Source organism: Zalophus californianus, chromosome 8 (assembly GCF_009762305.2).
Source record: "Zalophus californianus isolate mZalCal1 chromosome 8, mZalCal1.pri.v2, whole genome shotgun sequence".
NCBI classification, from domain to species: Eukaryota; Metazoa; Chordata; class Mammalia; order Carnivora; family Otariidae; genus Zalophus; species Zalophus californianus.
The window spans coordinates 136,554,262-136,567,225 of record NC_045602.1 but is presented as its reverse complement, the minus strand read 5'-3'; the positions used below and the strand labels follow the sequence as shown (position 1 = coordinate 136,567,225).

The window sequence follows — 12,964 nt, the reverse complement described above, 5'->3', positions numbered from 1 at the left end:
CCAGGGGGGCTGAGGACCCAAAGGTAACAGGGACCAAGCGATGGAGAGAAACGACGTCCTGACGCCATCACCCGTCCCTCTGGGCCTGGCCACGCCTGCGGCCGTTGTCTTACATGAGATAACGAAGGTTTTTGTTCAGGCCAGGTGCAATGGAGTCCCTTTTCCCTACACCCAGAGTCCTTCCGAGCACCGCATGCAGAGTGTAGAGCTCCACCTCCGGTGGCAACATTTCAGAATAAGACAACCAGGGTGTCTGTTTGGGGATAATAAAAGCTTGCAAAGAGAAACATTGCTATCATATTGGCAGACATAATTCTGTGAGCCTTCTCATTTTATCCTGGGAGTCTGGACTGTGGCCCCAAATCCCACACTGAACCAGAAAGGACTGAGAAATCCATCTCTCTGCCTTCTGTTTATAATGCAGAGCAAAGACGCTGCTCGGCCTCTCACTAAAGCCCTCACATATTACTGTTTGCTCTCTTGAGCTCCCGGGCGGCCTAAGCTTTCTGGGAGGTAGCTGAGTAACACTCAGGGCTCAGCAGCCTGCAAATCAATTAATCTCTTCTGCAAATTGCTAACCGGGTCTAATGAATTGGCTAGGCACAGAGGAAGTCCTGCATGGCTTTGTGTCCTTTGCAGTGACAGAGCTCTCTCAGAGCAGCCTGAGACGTCGTGCCTTGACTGAGGAACAAATCTATTAATATTGGGAGAGAACATCAAATTGTACCCAGTAGACTTAAAGTTTGGTCAAGAGAAACTCACTTCTCTGTGACTGAAAACAAAACAAAACAAAAACAAAAACAGTCTTGTCATCCCTCCATGTTTTCCCCCCACTGGATAAGGCCAGCCTTCCACATGGTCCATCTGGGCAGTGGCCCCCCAGTGAGTTGCTGGGTAGGGTGGGAAGGCCACGCTGTCCACGGGCACTGGAGGTAGCATCTTTTACCCATCAGAGGGACTTTTTTATGAAGTTGGAGAAGATCAAGGAAAAGAAAATACTCTAAAATGCTACAGCTGGGAATGTAAATGGGGAAGCAATCTGGAGAGATCGATCAGAAATGTGCAACAGAGCACCCAGAAACCTAGAGAAACCCCTTGCTCAGGCCAAGGAGTTTGAACAGCAGGTCCCAGAAGCGGGATGCAGCAGGGAAAGGCTAGCAATGCCAGCCCCCCCAATTAGCATGGCTCCATAACTCAGAGCACTCCCACCCGGAGAGGCTCTGTCCCTATCTGCAAGGTTGACATAGGTCTCTGTGTATTTATTAACGGTGTGGAAAACTATGAAATGTGGTTGAGTAAAACAAGCAGCAAGTTGCACAATGAGACGTACGTGTGGCAGTGGCGTTAAGCACACAAGCACGCACATGCACAGATAACCATCTGGCAGATGCACTCCAAACAGCAGTTTTATCCGAGGGGGTACTGGCAATGGGGGGGGAGGTGGTCAAAGCAAACATTAGCCTTATCTACTGTACTTTGATGCATTAAAGGAAGTATCATTCATGCTTACACACATTATTAAAAATTAATAATTCACTATTTTATACCTCTAGGTGGAGCATCAATTTTCCCAAGATCTTTTTAAACACAAATGTGCCCAGCCTGTCTCCAGGGCCTTCCAATCAGTCTCCTGGGGTCCACCCCATCTGCCACAATCCTTGCCCCACTCTGCACCTTTAGTGATCTTTTTAACGCCTCCAGTGAATGGTCTCCCCGCTGCCCTCCTCCTCCCTGCACCCAAATCCTTCAGCGGGTCCCCATCTTCCTCAGAAGCAAGATCAACCCCCACCCAAATGTCTGCAAAGCCCCAAAGGGCACCCAGACCCTCCCACGTCCTCTCATAGTACCTGCGCTCCCAGGCCTTTCCCACCACCCCCTTCCTCAGCAGACAGCACCACGGCAGCTTCTGGGAGACTGTCTGGGAATCTCAGAAATGCAGAGTTGGAAGCTGCCTGGGAGGCCCCAGGCAGCCCCTGCCTCCCACCCCCAAGGAGGCAGAGAAGGTAGGGGCTTCAAGGAGGGTCTGTGCAGAAGGTCATCCCATAGCCTCTGCAGTCAACTCTGGTGAACACAGAGTTTAAATCTATACAGGCCAAGGCCTTATAAAAGTTAAGAAAACACTAGATTAGGGCAACACAAGCCAACGGAGGTCCTTCCTTTTGTCAAGAAAAGGGTGTGGCAGCCAGCAAAGTCCCAGGGAGAGGGGATTCACAGCTTAGAATTAAATAAAACTGCATCACACAGTGAGAGAGCAGTGCCCTTGGAATCCCTCTAATCAAGGAAAGAAGAAAAGTCTCAACTGGGTGCTAATGGAACTCTAATGCCCCTCAAGACTTCACACTCTCTTTCCAGCAGAGGGGGCCTTCCTAGGGCTCCTGGCCTTCTGCCCATAGCAGACTGGAGCTAGAATTTATTTACCATAGAACATTAGAGTGTTTTTATCCTGTAGCACTCTCTTAATGGCACATGATGTTGGCTTTCCATTTTCAGTGGGGAGAAACAGCTTCTCCTTAAAATAAATGTATTTGTGTTTTTGGTGAGTGAGTTTAAAGGATAACATGAGCAAACATTCACAGAGGTGACATGCAGACGCAGTATTTCTAGAGGTGGCACATGAATTATGTGAATGTAGGGAACACTGCTGACCACCAGCTTTATCACGCGGGCGGCCCCGGGCAAGTTGCTGACGCCTCTCTGGGTCTTCGTTTCTCCAGTTGCAAAGGACATGAAGAGTCCCTTTATCACTAGCTTGCTGGGAGAGTTTCTAAAATCTCACTGTGAAACATAGCCCCGAACTCCACTGTGTTTACAGTTTGAAGCCATGCCAGCTGCAGGAGATTGCAAAACCATAAACACGGTATAGTTCTTATGGTTCAATAAAACATCCCCCTCAATCAATATGACTTCGGATGTGTCATCCGGGCACAGGGCCATGCTTGGCCCCTCTTCAGTGTCCCAATTTTAGTCTGTGTACCGACAGAAGTGGCACGACTGCCAATGTGCCCAGCAAAACCCGAATAATTAACCTCAACCACATCAATGTTCCCCATTCAGTTCTGCAAAATGCATTTCTAAGAAATATATAAGAGCGCTCTTTATACCACGGAATGTTTTAATGTATCCCAGCATCAGAGTAAATAGAAGAGGTTTCAGTTAATGGAGCAGGTCCTTTTAACACAAAGGATTTCAATAATAAAAAAATAAAAACTGATATGTCATCAGCTGGAGAGAAAGGGATGTGCATATAAACACGAAAACAGGGCAAACCTAATTATGAGATTCTTTTTTGCAGCCCAGGGTCAGTAACTGTGATATTAGGAAACCAGTAATAGGGCTGCATGCTCATGGGTTTTAAGCTCCCAGAGACTAGGAAGTCCCACTTGAAATGCAAACAGAATTCAATGATGTTGTGTTCATCTCCACTGTGCCCCCCATTCTGAAAAGAAAAGTATTCATTTCAGAGCAGTGACCTCATCAGGAGAAAGGCATCAGGAACTGGGTAACCACAACAAAAGAGAATCAGTAGCTGCTTTCACTCAGGTGGTGTCATCCACTTTATATGGATGTGTGGATTTTTCAATTGCTTTTTCTAATGGAAAAATAACCTCCGAGTACAAGCACGTGCACACGTGCCTGCACACATGTGCATGCACATGCGCGCACACCCACCTGCGAAACTTCTCTTAAGTAAGACCCCAACTTGGGAAGTAAAGAAACCACTGTCCTGAAAAGGGCTGGTGGCGAACTTCCCCTTACACCAGAAGAGATGGCCTTTGGCTGACCTACACCAGCTGGTTCAAGTCGGCATGGAGTAATTGCCAAATAGAGAACTGCCCCCAAGTCCTAAGCCAGCACCATATGAGAAACAACCCCCCACCCACCACAGCAGCAGGGTCCCACCACATATTTCACCTACACTCTGAATTCTGAGACGCTGCTCCCCGCACCACCCAGAGGACACAACTCCAATATCTTAATCCCCACCACAACAAACCACTCCAGCAAGATGTCGTAACAGTTTTAGAGGCTTAATGCTAAAACCAAATGGTGTACGCTGCATGGCAAAGCAAGGACACTAGAGAGTTCCTCATTCCCCTCCTTGGAGGGTTTGTTGTTGATCTTAGAACAGCCAGGACAGACAAACTGCCTCTTTTCTTTCCTTCACCTCAGTGGTCCTTAAACCTCTTGTGCATGAGAATTTCTGCTCAGAACTATAGATACCAAGCACACTCTTGTAATTGAGTTATAGAATTTTCAAAGATAATGTTGCCCACAGGTTGTTTTAACTAAAGTGCTGACTTTGGCAAATCTCCCACTCAAGATTTGGTCCCAGCACTGTGTAAGAGAGGATCCCAGGTTAAAAAAACATCAAAGTGAGCTTCCTCAGGTTCAAAGTCACTGTCTGTACCTCTCCGGAGCTTCCATCTGTACACCTGAGGTGGCATTAGACAGACAGATGATCCTTAAGGTTGAAGACGGTGGTGCCACAAAACTGAGTCCAGCAAAGGTAGGGGAAGACGGAAGTTTCTTTTTGATGAAAAAGTTTCTTTTATGAAGAAAAATAAAGATAAGGTTTCTTTTATGCTGCTTAGCTCACTGCCAGCCAAACTAGACACCCACTGGACTCTTCTGTTGTTGATGTCTTTCCAAAATACAATCAGAAATGAAATCTATCGGTTGCCTGCCCCTTCCTTCATCCTCAAAGAAGCCTTGGGGGTTGATTTTGATCATCCTTTCAACTGGGCTGAGCTTCAAGGTGACTTCTTCTGTTTGTTCAGTTGTTCATTCAATAAATGCTTACTAAGAACGTGACACCATGCTAGGCATGGGTACAAAGACAGAGATGACCCATCAGCTTGGTAAATAGGGCCCTTATTAACTGAGATCACTGCCACTGGGGAAAGGCCACCTAAAATGAATCCATTCACCATGGGGACCAAAATTGCACAGTAAATAGTGGGGAATTAAGGACTCTGAGAATTTATCTTGAAACCGAAAGCTGTGAAAGTAAGCTGATAAACCAACAAAGATAAAATAAAAATAAGCCTTCACGGCAAACTGTGAGCTAATTGTTGAAATCAACAAAGGTTAATCCAGTGCTGATGGAGGGAGAGTACATTTTTACACAAAATTGTATTCTGTGGCTATTCTTCAGTTTACATTTACTCTCACAGGAAGATCAAGAGGGACTCCCCTTCCCCAATATTATAGGGCCTCCTCTATTTTCCCAAGGGGCTTCTCCTAACTCTCCAATAAGCACCTCACTCTCTTGGAATTAGCCCCCTTGGATTTCTCCCCGCTATTTGTCACCTAGTCAGATTCTGTCAATGAGTTTCAATCAACACACAGTGGTCACTTCCATCAACTTCATGAAACTCTATGGCCTGAGCGTGATTTGTGGTTTCACTTGGCAATCAATTTACATTATATTGTGAAAATTAATCTGAAGGGCAGGAATGAAAGCTAAAGTTAAGGAGAGAGAGAGACAGATAAAGTGGTGTTTAAAAGGGGTCTAAATTTATAAGCAGTCAGTTTATTGGAGAATGTTCTCATCCTGTGACAATCATCGCCTCCCCGGGCAATGGCTGATGGGGTGTCCCATAAAGAAAGTTTGGATTACAAGGTCTTCCCTCAAGTAGATGTGTGCTCTCCTTGGGATATTCAATGACTGGTATCTTAAAAAGCATCTTTTTATGAATCCCTTCAATGAAGAACCTTGAGCTTCTGAGATTAAAGCCACCTAAACACCATACTTCCCCCATGATGCTGAAGTGCATGAATGAGGAAGGAAGTTCTCCGGAATGGCAACACCCCTGCCGACAGACAGTCACCGTTGCTATGGGGAATTCATTGCTACTTGATATTTTAAAAAAACTTCCAGCTTCTCTGGCCCCCTTGCTGGAAACTTGGATGGGATGGACCACTGGACTCAGGTTTAAAAACAGAATCAGTTCTCAGGAGAGTCTCAAAGACTCCAATCACTCTAAAATCTGATAAATTAGGTCTCTATCCTTTCTAACTCCTCTGGCCTTCTGCTTGCAGATGACTTCACTGCCAAGCCATCTGTTAACTGCAGTGATTAGTACCAAGCTATCAGAATAGTTTAAAGAAGAGGGAAATTAAGCAGCCTTTTAAAAAATATGTTTCAGAAACATCCTCTTCCTCTCATCTTTATAAACTGTTGACGGGAAGATTCACCAAAACTGAAGAGGACAAAGAGTCAGTTATGATCCCTTCTTCCGACCCCCAGACACAGGCACTCATGCCTACGTACTTGAAGAGGTGTTACTGATTCTAGCTGACTTATAAGGATCAGGGACAAAGGACTTCCCTATCTTAATTGGGAAGTTCCCCCCAAAGACCATTCTCAATTTCTTTGTTGCATTTCATCAAGTTCCCCCAAAGTTACAGCCCCTCAAGTCACCCAAAAGAGGCGATTCTCTCATTGTCCTGCTGTGGAGAACAGGCCCTCCCCCCACAAACACCCCTCACAAAAAAAACATACACAGCTGCACGCATTCACAGGCGCACTCACGCACAGGCGCACGCACCACACCATGGTGAGGTCAGCTCCCTCACTCAGAAGCCAGCCCTGATCTCTCCACGTAGGACCTGCCAGGTCAAAGGATATAAGAAAGTTGTTTGTAGATGGTGGGTGACCGAGGCCCATTGTTAGGTTCCTTTGAAGTAACGGCACTTTGTCTTCAATCACCCAACACTCAGAGTGCCTGTCACTCCACTGTGAAATATTTGTATGGGCAAGCAGTGGCAATAAATCCCCGAGCCCTTTTGATTTCCAGGAGGAATTTATTTTAATGCACTCTACCACCCTCCGACTTGGTGTCCATCATGACCTATCCACCCTGGGCTGGCTGGTTTACCCAACCAGCCAGCCCTATTCCCACTCTGACACTTCAATAAGGGACAGGGGGTGATTAATACTTCCTGGGCCAATGCTTAGCCCACATCCCGCAGGCTCACACCTGCTCTTAATGGACATCCTCCATGTTCTTCCTAATTGCGGGGGAGGGAGCCTTTTGAAAATGGGCACCAGTGACCCAAGGCTCTGGCTCAATCCGCTTCTCAAATAATAAACATGAAAGCAGAGACATTTGTCACCACTTGGGCTGTTGCTGGGGCATTATAATACCCCTGTGTGGGGCCACATCCCAGGGAGCATTTGAACCATGGATAGCCTCTCCTTTCTTAGCTCCACATTCAGATTGTGTTCCTGATTTTGTTTGTTTGTTTGGGTCTGTTTTTATTCACCACTCACTGTGCCCCAGTTTGCTCTGAGGCTTTGGTATGAAAAGCTACTGCTGAGATAAGAAGTAGATAGAAGTGGGATTTCTCCCAACATGGAGGGGGGTCTCCAGATGCCCTCCATAAGTCCACGTGGGCAGGAGCAGGACCACCCCCCTGAGGCCAAGAGACGCTTTCAAAGGGAAGAAGGGGGTGCAAAGGACAGTGACAGGTCAGAGGCTTCCCGCCTGGTCTCTGCTCACCCGAGTCACCTGTGCACATTAGGAAGAGGCACCCACTTCCACTGGCGGGTCGCACAGTGGAGAGTGAATGGAGAGAAGAGCCGGGGCTCCCTGCTTTGGGCTGACAGCCCCATAGTCAGAGGACAAGGCTGGACAAACCAGATGGGAACTGGACCACAGGCCCGGGGGGAACAATCCCACACAGCCATACCTTCAAGGGCCCAACTGGGCCCTACCCCACCCGCCCCTGGGCTTCTCCCTAAAGAGAAGCTAATGGGTCCCCTAGCCCAACACACCCATCCTGGCGTTGAAGCGCCTCATAAACTCTTGCCGCAAGTGTGGAACGTGTCCTGCTGGTGGTGGGCCAGGTGACTCTTAATGATTATGTATTGGTTTGGTTTCAAATAGAACTTTCCTACCCAAACTGTGTGCACACAATAAGAGCACAGACAATGTGCCTCGTCGAACACTGAATGTCCACGTGTGCCACTGCTTTTCTCATTTAGAAATGCGTTTTTAGGTCACTTCTGTTGGTTCACAGAGATGGGAAAAATTGTAAAAGTGGTACAGTGATTGAACTGTGACCCCCAAAACACTATGTCCAAGTCCTAGTCTGCACAACCTGTGACTGTAGCCTTACTTGGACAAAGAGTCTTTGCAGATGTCATTAAATTAAGACTGAAAGTGAGATCAGCCTGGCTTTAGGATCAGCCCTAAATCCAATGACAAGTATACTTATAAGGGAAAAAGAGGGGGAGATCTGATTCACAGAAATACACAGAGAAGTCCATGTGCAGGAGGCAGAAGCTGGAGAGATGCAGCCACCAGCCAGGGGACAGCTGGAGCCACCCAAAGTCGGAAGTGGCAGGAAGGCCCCTTCCCTAAAGCCTTTGGAGAGAGTGTGAGACAAGTGGCCTCCGTAACCGTGAGAAAATTAATTTTTGTTGTTTTAAACCACCAAGTTTGTGGCGATTTCTTCCACAGCCACAGGAAACTAGTACAGGTGGTGGCCAAGTGGGGCCCCGGCTTCAGTGGCTGTCCCCTGTCGCCCACTGGTCCCAGTGCACACTGGCCCATCTGGGCTCCAGCTGCCCGCTCCAGAGTCTGCATTCTTGCCCCTGAGCCCCTACTCACCACTCCCCAATCCAGCAAGCCTCAGTTCTATTCTCCCTACCTCTGCATTTCCAGACAAAGCCCTATGTCTCTCAAGAAAACTCCCCCTAGGGGTCCCTCCCCCAACACTGACCTTGTCCTCTGCCAGCAACAGAAACACTTATTACCACATGCCCCACACTCACTTGGCACTCAGCACCTGCCTGTTTTTATGCAGGTATATGCTTATCGCGCTCCGCAGATAGTAACAATCAACATCTATCATCTGCAGTAGAGTCTCCTGGCGCCTCCACACGCACACTGAGCCACTGGTTAAGTAAAACCTTTATCCACAGCCTCGCTGTGTGGACACAGATCCCGAGGGGGCAGCTACCTGACCTGCTGTGATTGAGCAAAGGGTGAAGAGAGAGTCCACCAGTCCAGACTTCACCCTGTACCACAGCAGGATTATTTCTCTCCTCTTCAGTGCACAGCACAATGCTTAGGAATATAAACATGGCAACTGCCGTGAGCTTCCAGCAGCCTGATTTGGCCTTCTTTAAGGCACTGGGGAGAGAGATGGTGGGAAGGTTCTGCCATGTGGGACAACTGGAAGCTTTCCAGTTGGTTCTGCCAGGGGGTGGGTATCACCCATGCAACCCCTTGGGCAGTTCCTTTGGCTGTATCTATTTGAGAAGAAGGAAAGTCATGGAGTTGAGGATATGGGCCACAGAAGTGAAGAAAGGATCAGCTGGGCTCCCTGGGGCCTTCGGGCTACCACCCTCCATCTCATCCCAGCCTCGCCGCCGACACCATCTTAAACCTCCAGGGTCCTAGCAAAAACAATGCTTTTCCTGGCCAACCCACAGAGCAAATACTTACCTTGATTTAAATTCTCACTGAGAAACAAAAGACAAATCCCTGTCCTTGCCTACGGGGGGGGGGGGGGCGCCACGGAAGAGCCATCTGCCTGCAGGGGGCACTGGAGCTACACAAAGGTGGAGGGCGAGATGCCCTAGCCGACTATCCCCAGGGACCCAAAGCTCAGCCATCAGACACAGCCCAGGGTCAGCCCTTGAGCCAAACAGACAATAATCAGCCACAAAAGGATGGTAATTCAGTCGCCGCTGGCCAGATGGGACCCTGTAGCCTCTCCACAGATGCTCTTCATTTTTCCCAGTCAACACCTTGCAAAAGAGGCTAAGGCTGGGCCCATTGCTGCTGGGGAGGAGGAGAAACGGAGGTCCGGAGAAGTACAGCGATTTGCCCTGGTTGCCCAGTGATTACAGCTGAAAATAGTCCTTTTTCCAGGAAGCGCTCTGCATTAGTTCATCCTTGATTTATTTCTGAGCATGACAAAGCATGCACTTCTGACGCCTTCCATGTAAGCAATGTTCCCTGCAGCTCCCACGCGCACTAACTGCTCATCTTTCTATTCCAACACTGACTCTCGAGCCCCCCACTGACCCACTGCAGCCTCGCAATGGCCCTGTGGAAAGAATCGAGTGAACTTCCTTTTTAAAGATGGGGAAGAGTGGAGGCACCAAGAGTTCTGACTCATGTTCCCGAGGTCCTGGAGGAAATCTGTACCTGGCACAGGGCCCAGCACACGGCCCAGCACATGTGGCCAGGACTGAAGGATGTGTCCTGACTTCTCCATATTCTCACCCAGTATTCTCCCCACTAGTTTGGGGTCACACTGTCCCACAGATGTCCCACCTTTGTCACCATACTTTCAGGCTCCCGAGGGCAAGGATGGCTGGCTCCCGCCCATCCTGCATCCCCAGCCTCTATGAGGGGCCCGGTGACTTGGTGTGTCCAGTTTGGATTTGGTTCCAAGAAGAACATTACCTGCCATTTCTGAAGAAGGCTGCCTGCAGGTCCCGCGTGGGCCCAGCCCCTCGAGTGGGGGTAGGTGGCGGTCTTTTCTCAGCACTCTGGGAGGCCTGCGCGGTCCGCCCCCTTTCGGCTGGACACGGCTCTGTAAGAAACTCCCGTTGTACCTGTGGGGCAGAGAAGCACGTATGCAGTCACCTGCCCAGAGAATATGTGCCCAGAAGCCCATACACACACACACATTTACAAAGGCAACACTCAGACAATAAACCCCCGAGTCCCTGTGGCGTCAGCCTAGAAACTTCTCATCCTTCCTATCTCCTTCTCCCCCGTAGGACGTGGAGACAATAGTGGGACCTAACCCGCAAGGCTGTTGGGGGGACGACATGAGATGGTGCACAGGAAGGGCTCTCCGCGGTACTTCGCACATAGTGCGTATTCACCAAAGGCTAGTGGCTGTAACGACATCCGGAATCATACACTCCTGGCCACTTATAAACATGCTGCCCGGTACAATTTCCGGCAATGACAGGAACGTTCTATAATCTACACTGACCACGTGCAGCTACTGAGCATTTGAAACGTAGTTAGGGTTTCTGAGGAACTGAGTTTTACTTTATTTCATTTTAATGAATTTAAATAGCCACATGTGGCCAATGGCTACTGTATTGGACACTGCAGGCTTAGGGGATCTACTTTGAAAAAAAGGGCTTCTCCGGGTGCCTGGCTGGCTCAGTTGGTTAAGCGACTGCCTTTGGCTCAGGTCATGATCCTGGAGTCCTGGGATCGAGTCCCGCATCGGGCTCCCCTCTGACCCTCCCCCTTCTCGTGCTCTCTCCTTCTCTCACTCTCTCTCAAATAAATAAATAAAATCTTTTTTAAAAAAAGGGGGAGGGTCTTCTCCATCTAGAGAAGACCTTCCAGATCATCTGGTCTAACCTCCGAAACAGTATTCACATCCCAGTGGGAAGGCACGGCAAAGTTGAGAAAGAAAATACTGGAGCTTCTATTTATATTTACTTTCTTCTAGACTTTCTTGTATCTTATTGCTGTATGCCCTTCATAATATACATAACACATTAGCAGAGTAGAACGTGTGTATAATTTCTGAGTAAACAATTACGCATTTATTAGGATATGCAACCAAATGTGCAACCAAGGACAGACCAGCTGCTCTAGTACCACCATGCTGCAGGCCAAAGAACCAAGACGCAGAGCAGCTGCTATAAGCCCTAAGACATGCAAGACCGTGCAGCCAAGTGGAGCTAGACCCTTGGGCCAGTGCTCTGTACCATTCTGCGACAGGCCACCACCAGTGGTCAGCTCTTTGAAGAGACCTTCACACTGTTTCTCTCTGCCCAGTCAAGCCACAAGGACGCCCTTTCTTTTACAAACCTCAGTTTACAAGAATTCTACTCCCAGACGCTCTTCAGCCTGGGGGGAAGGTGAGGCGACCTGCTTGGCCATTTTCCTTTCTCATTTGTCTGAGCCTCCGCCAGCCTCCAGCTGCAGTCCCCTAATCACCAGGGCTGCTCACAGAATTTTAAATAAGACCTGCAGAATGCTGTATTCTCTTATGCGTTGATTTTTATGGCATCAAAACAATGAGAAAGTGACTTTGTGTTCATCTCTTCTGGAGTCCGTGTTTGGAAGAGGCCCCACTCACATGGCCCTGCTGCCTCCCCAGCCTGGGGCAAGCACTGTCATTCCCCAGGGGTGCCTGCTTTATTCTTTGAAGCAGTCGTTCCTGCTTGTCAAGTCCACAGGTTCCTGAAAGAGCTATCTGAGCCAGGGTAGGGAGCTAATCACAAGCCCCTGAACCAGTCAGGTCTCCTGCTGAGCCTGGGCAGAGAGTGATTTCAAAGTGTAGAGACAAAGGGAGGAAGTGGGGGGGTGGTATGGGGAGAATTCTTCTCTATGTGCTGCTGGGTCACCTTTACCCCCAAGTCAGTGGGTGACTGCCACAAGCTCGCAGTGTTAAGAACGGCACAGTCTGAACTGCTGGGAGGTTTTGCTTTTGGAAAATGGCCTAGTGAGGGACTCTACTCAATGAAAACCGCTAGGAGACAGAGAGTCCCAGCCCCTAATTCAGGTCTTAGGAAGGTGGAATCTGGGCCCTTTTGCCCTTGGGGGAGCCCAAGTGTATCCTGGTCTTGCCTTCAAAGCAGTATTTTGTTGAGTCATGGGCAGGGTCTGTTGCTGCCTCTCCTGGGTTCTCTGAGAACATTCTGCACGCAGCCCCTCCTGGAAGACCCTCCTCTGGGCACGAACACACAGGGTGTGGAAGGGGAGGCAAGTCTGTCACCATCACCAGCCAAACAAGGCCTCCTGCAGTTTAGCAGATGCCACGAAGACCCATCTCAACCGCCTTCACCAGGCTGCATGTTGTGTTCCAGGTGCTGGGGTGTTGGATGCTCATGACTCATATTTAGCCCCTTCTCAAGAGGACTGCCCTTAGCTGATGGGAGCTATCCTGTCTGAAGAGGCCTGGGGGAACTTGCACATACCCCAGGAAGGGCCCTTAGCCACTGACTGACAGTTGCAAAGGGTGA

The 12,964-nt window shown here is 48.9% G+C and overlaps 1 protein-coding gene across 7 annotated transcripts in view; it reads right to left on the bottom strand.

Annotated features, from left to right (window-relative positions):
* Positions 1 to 12,964, bottom strand: part of ZNF831 (zinc finger protein 831) — a 107,278-nt gene that overhangs the window by 36,066 nt on the left and 58,248 nt on the right. For all 7 annotated transcript variants that reach the window (XR_003524905.2, XR_003524906.2, XM_027624072.2 and 4 more), the window contains one exon: positions 10,428 to 10,579. Coding sequence is in view for 5 of the 7 variants with exons in the window: in XM_027624072.2 (XP_027479873.1) it covers positions 10,428 to 10,579 (152 nt within the window). In the remaining 2 variants the exon portion in view is untranslated. The remainder of the gene's footprint in view (positions 1 to 10,427; positions 10,580 to 12,964) is intronic.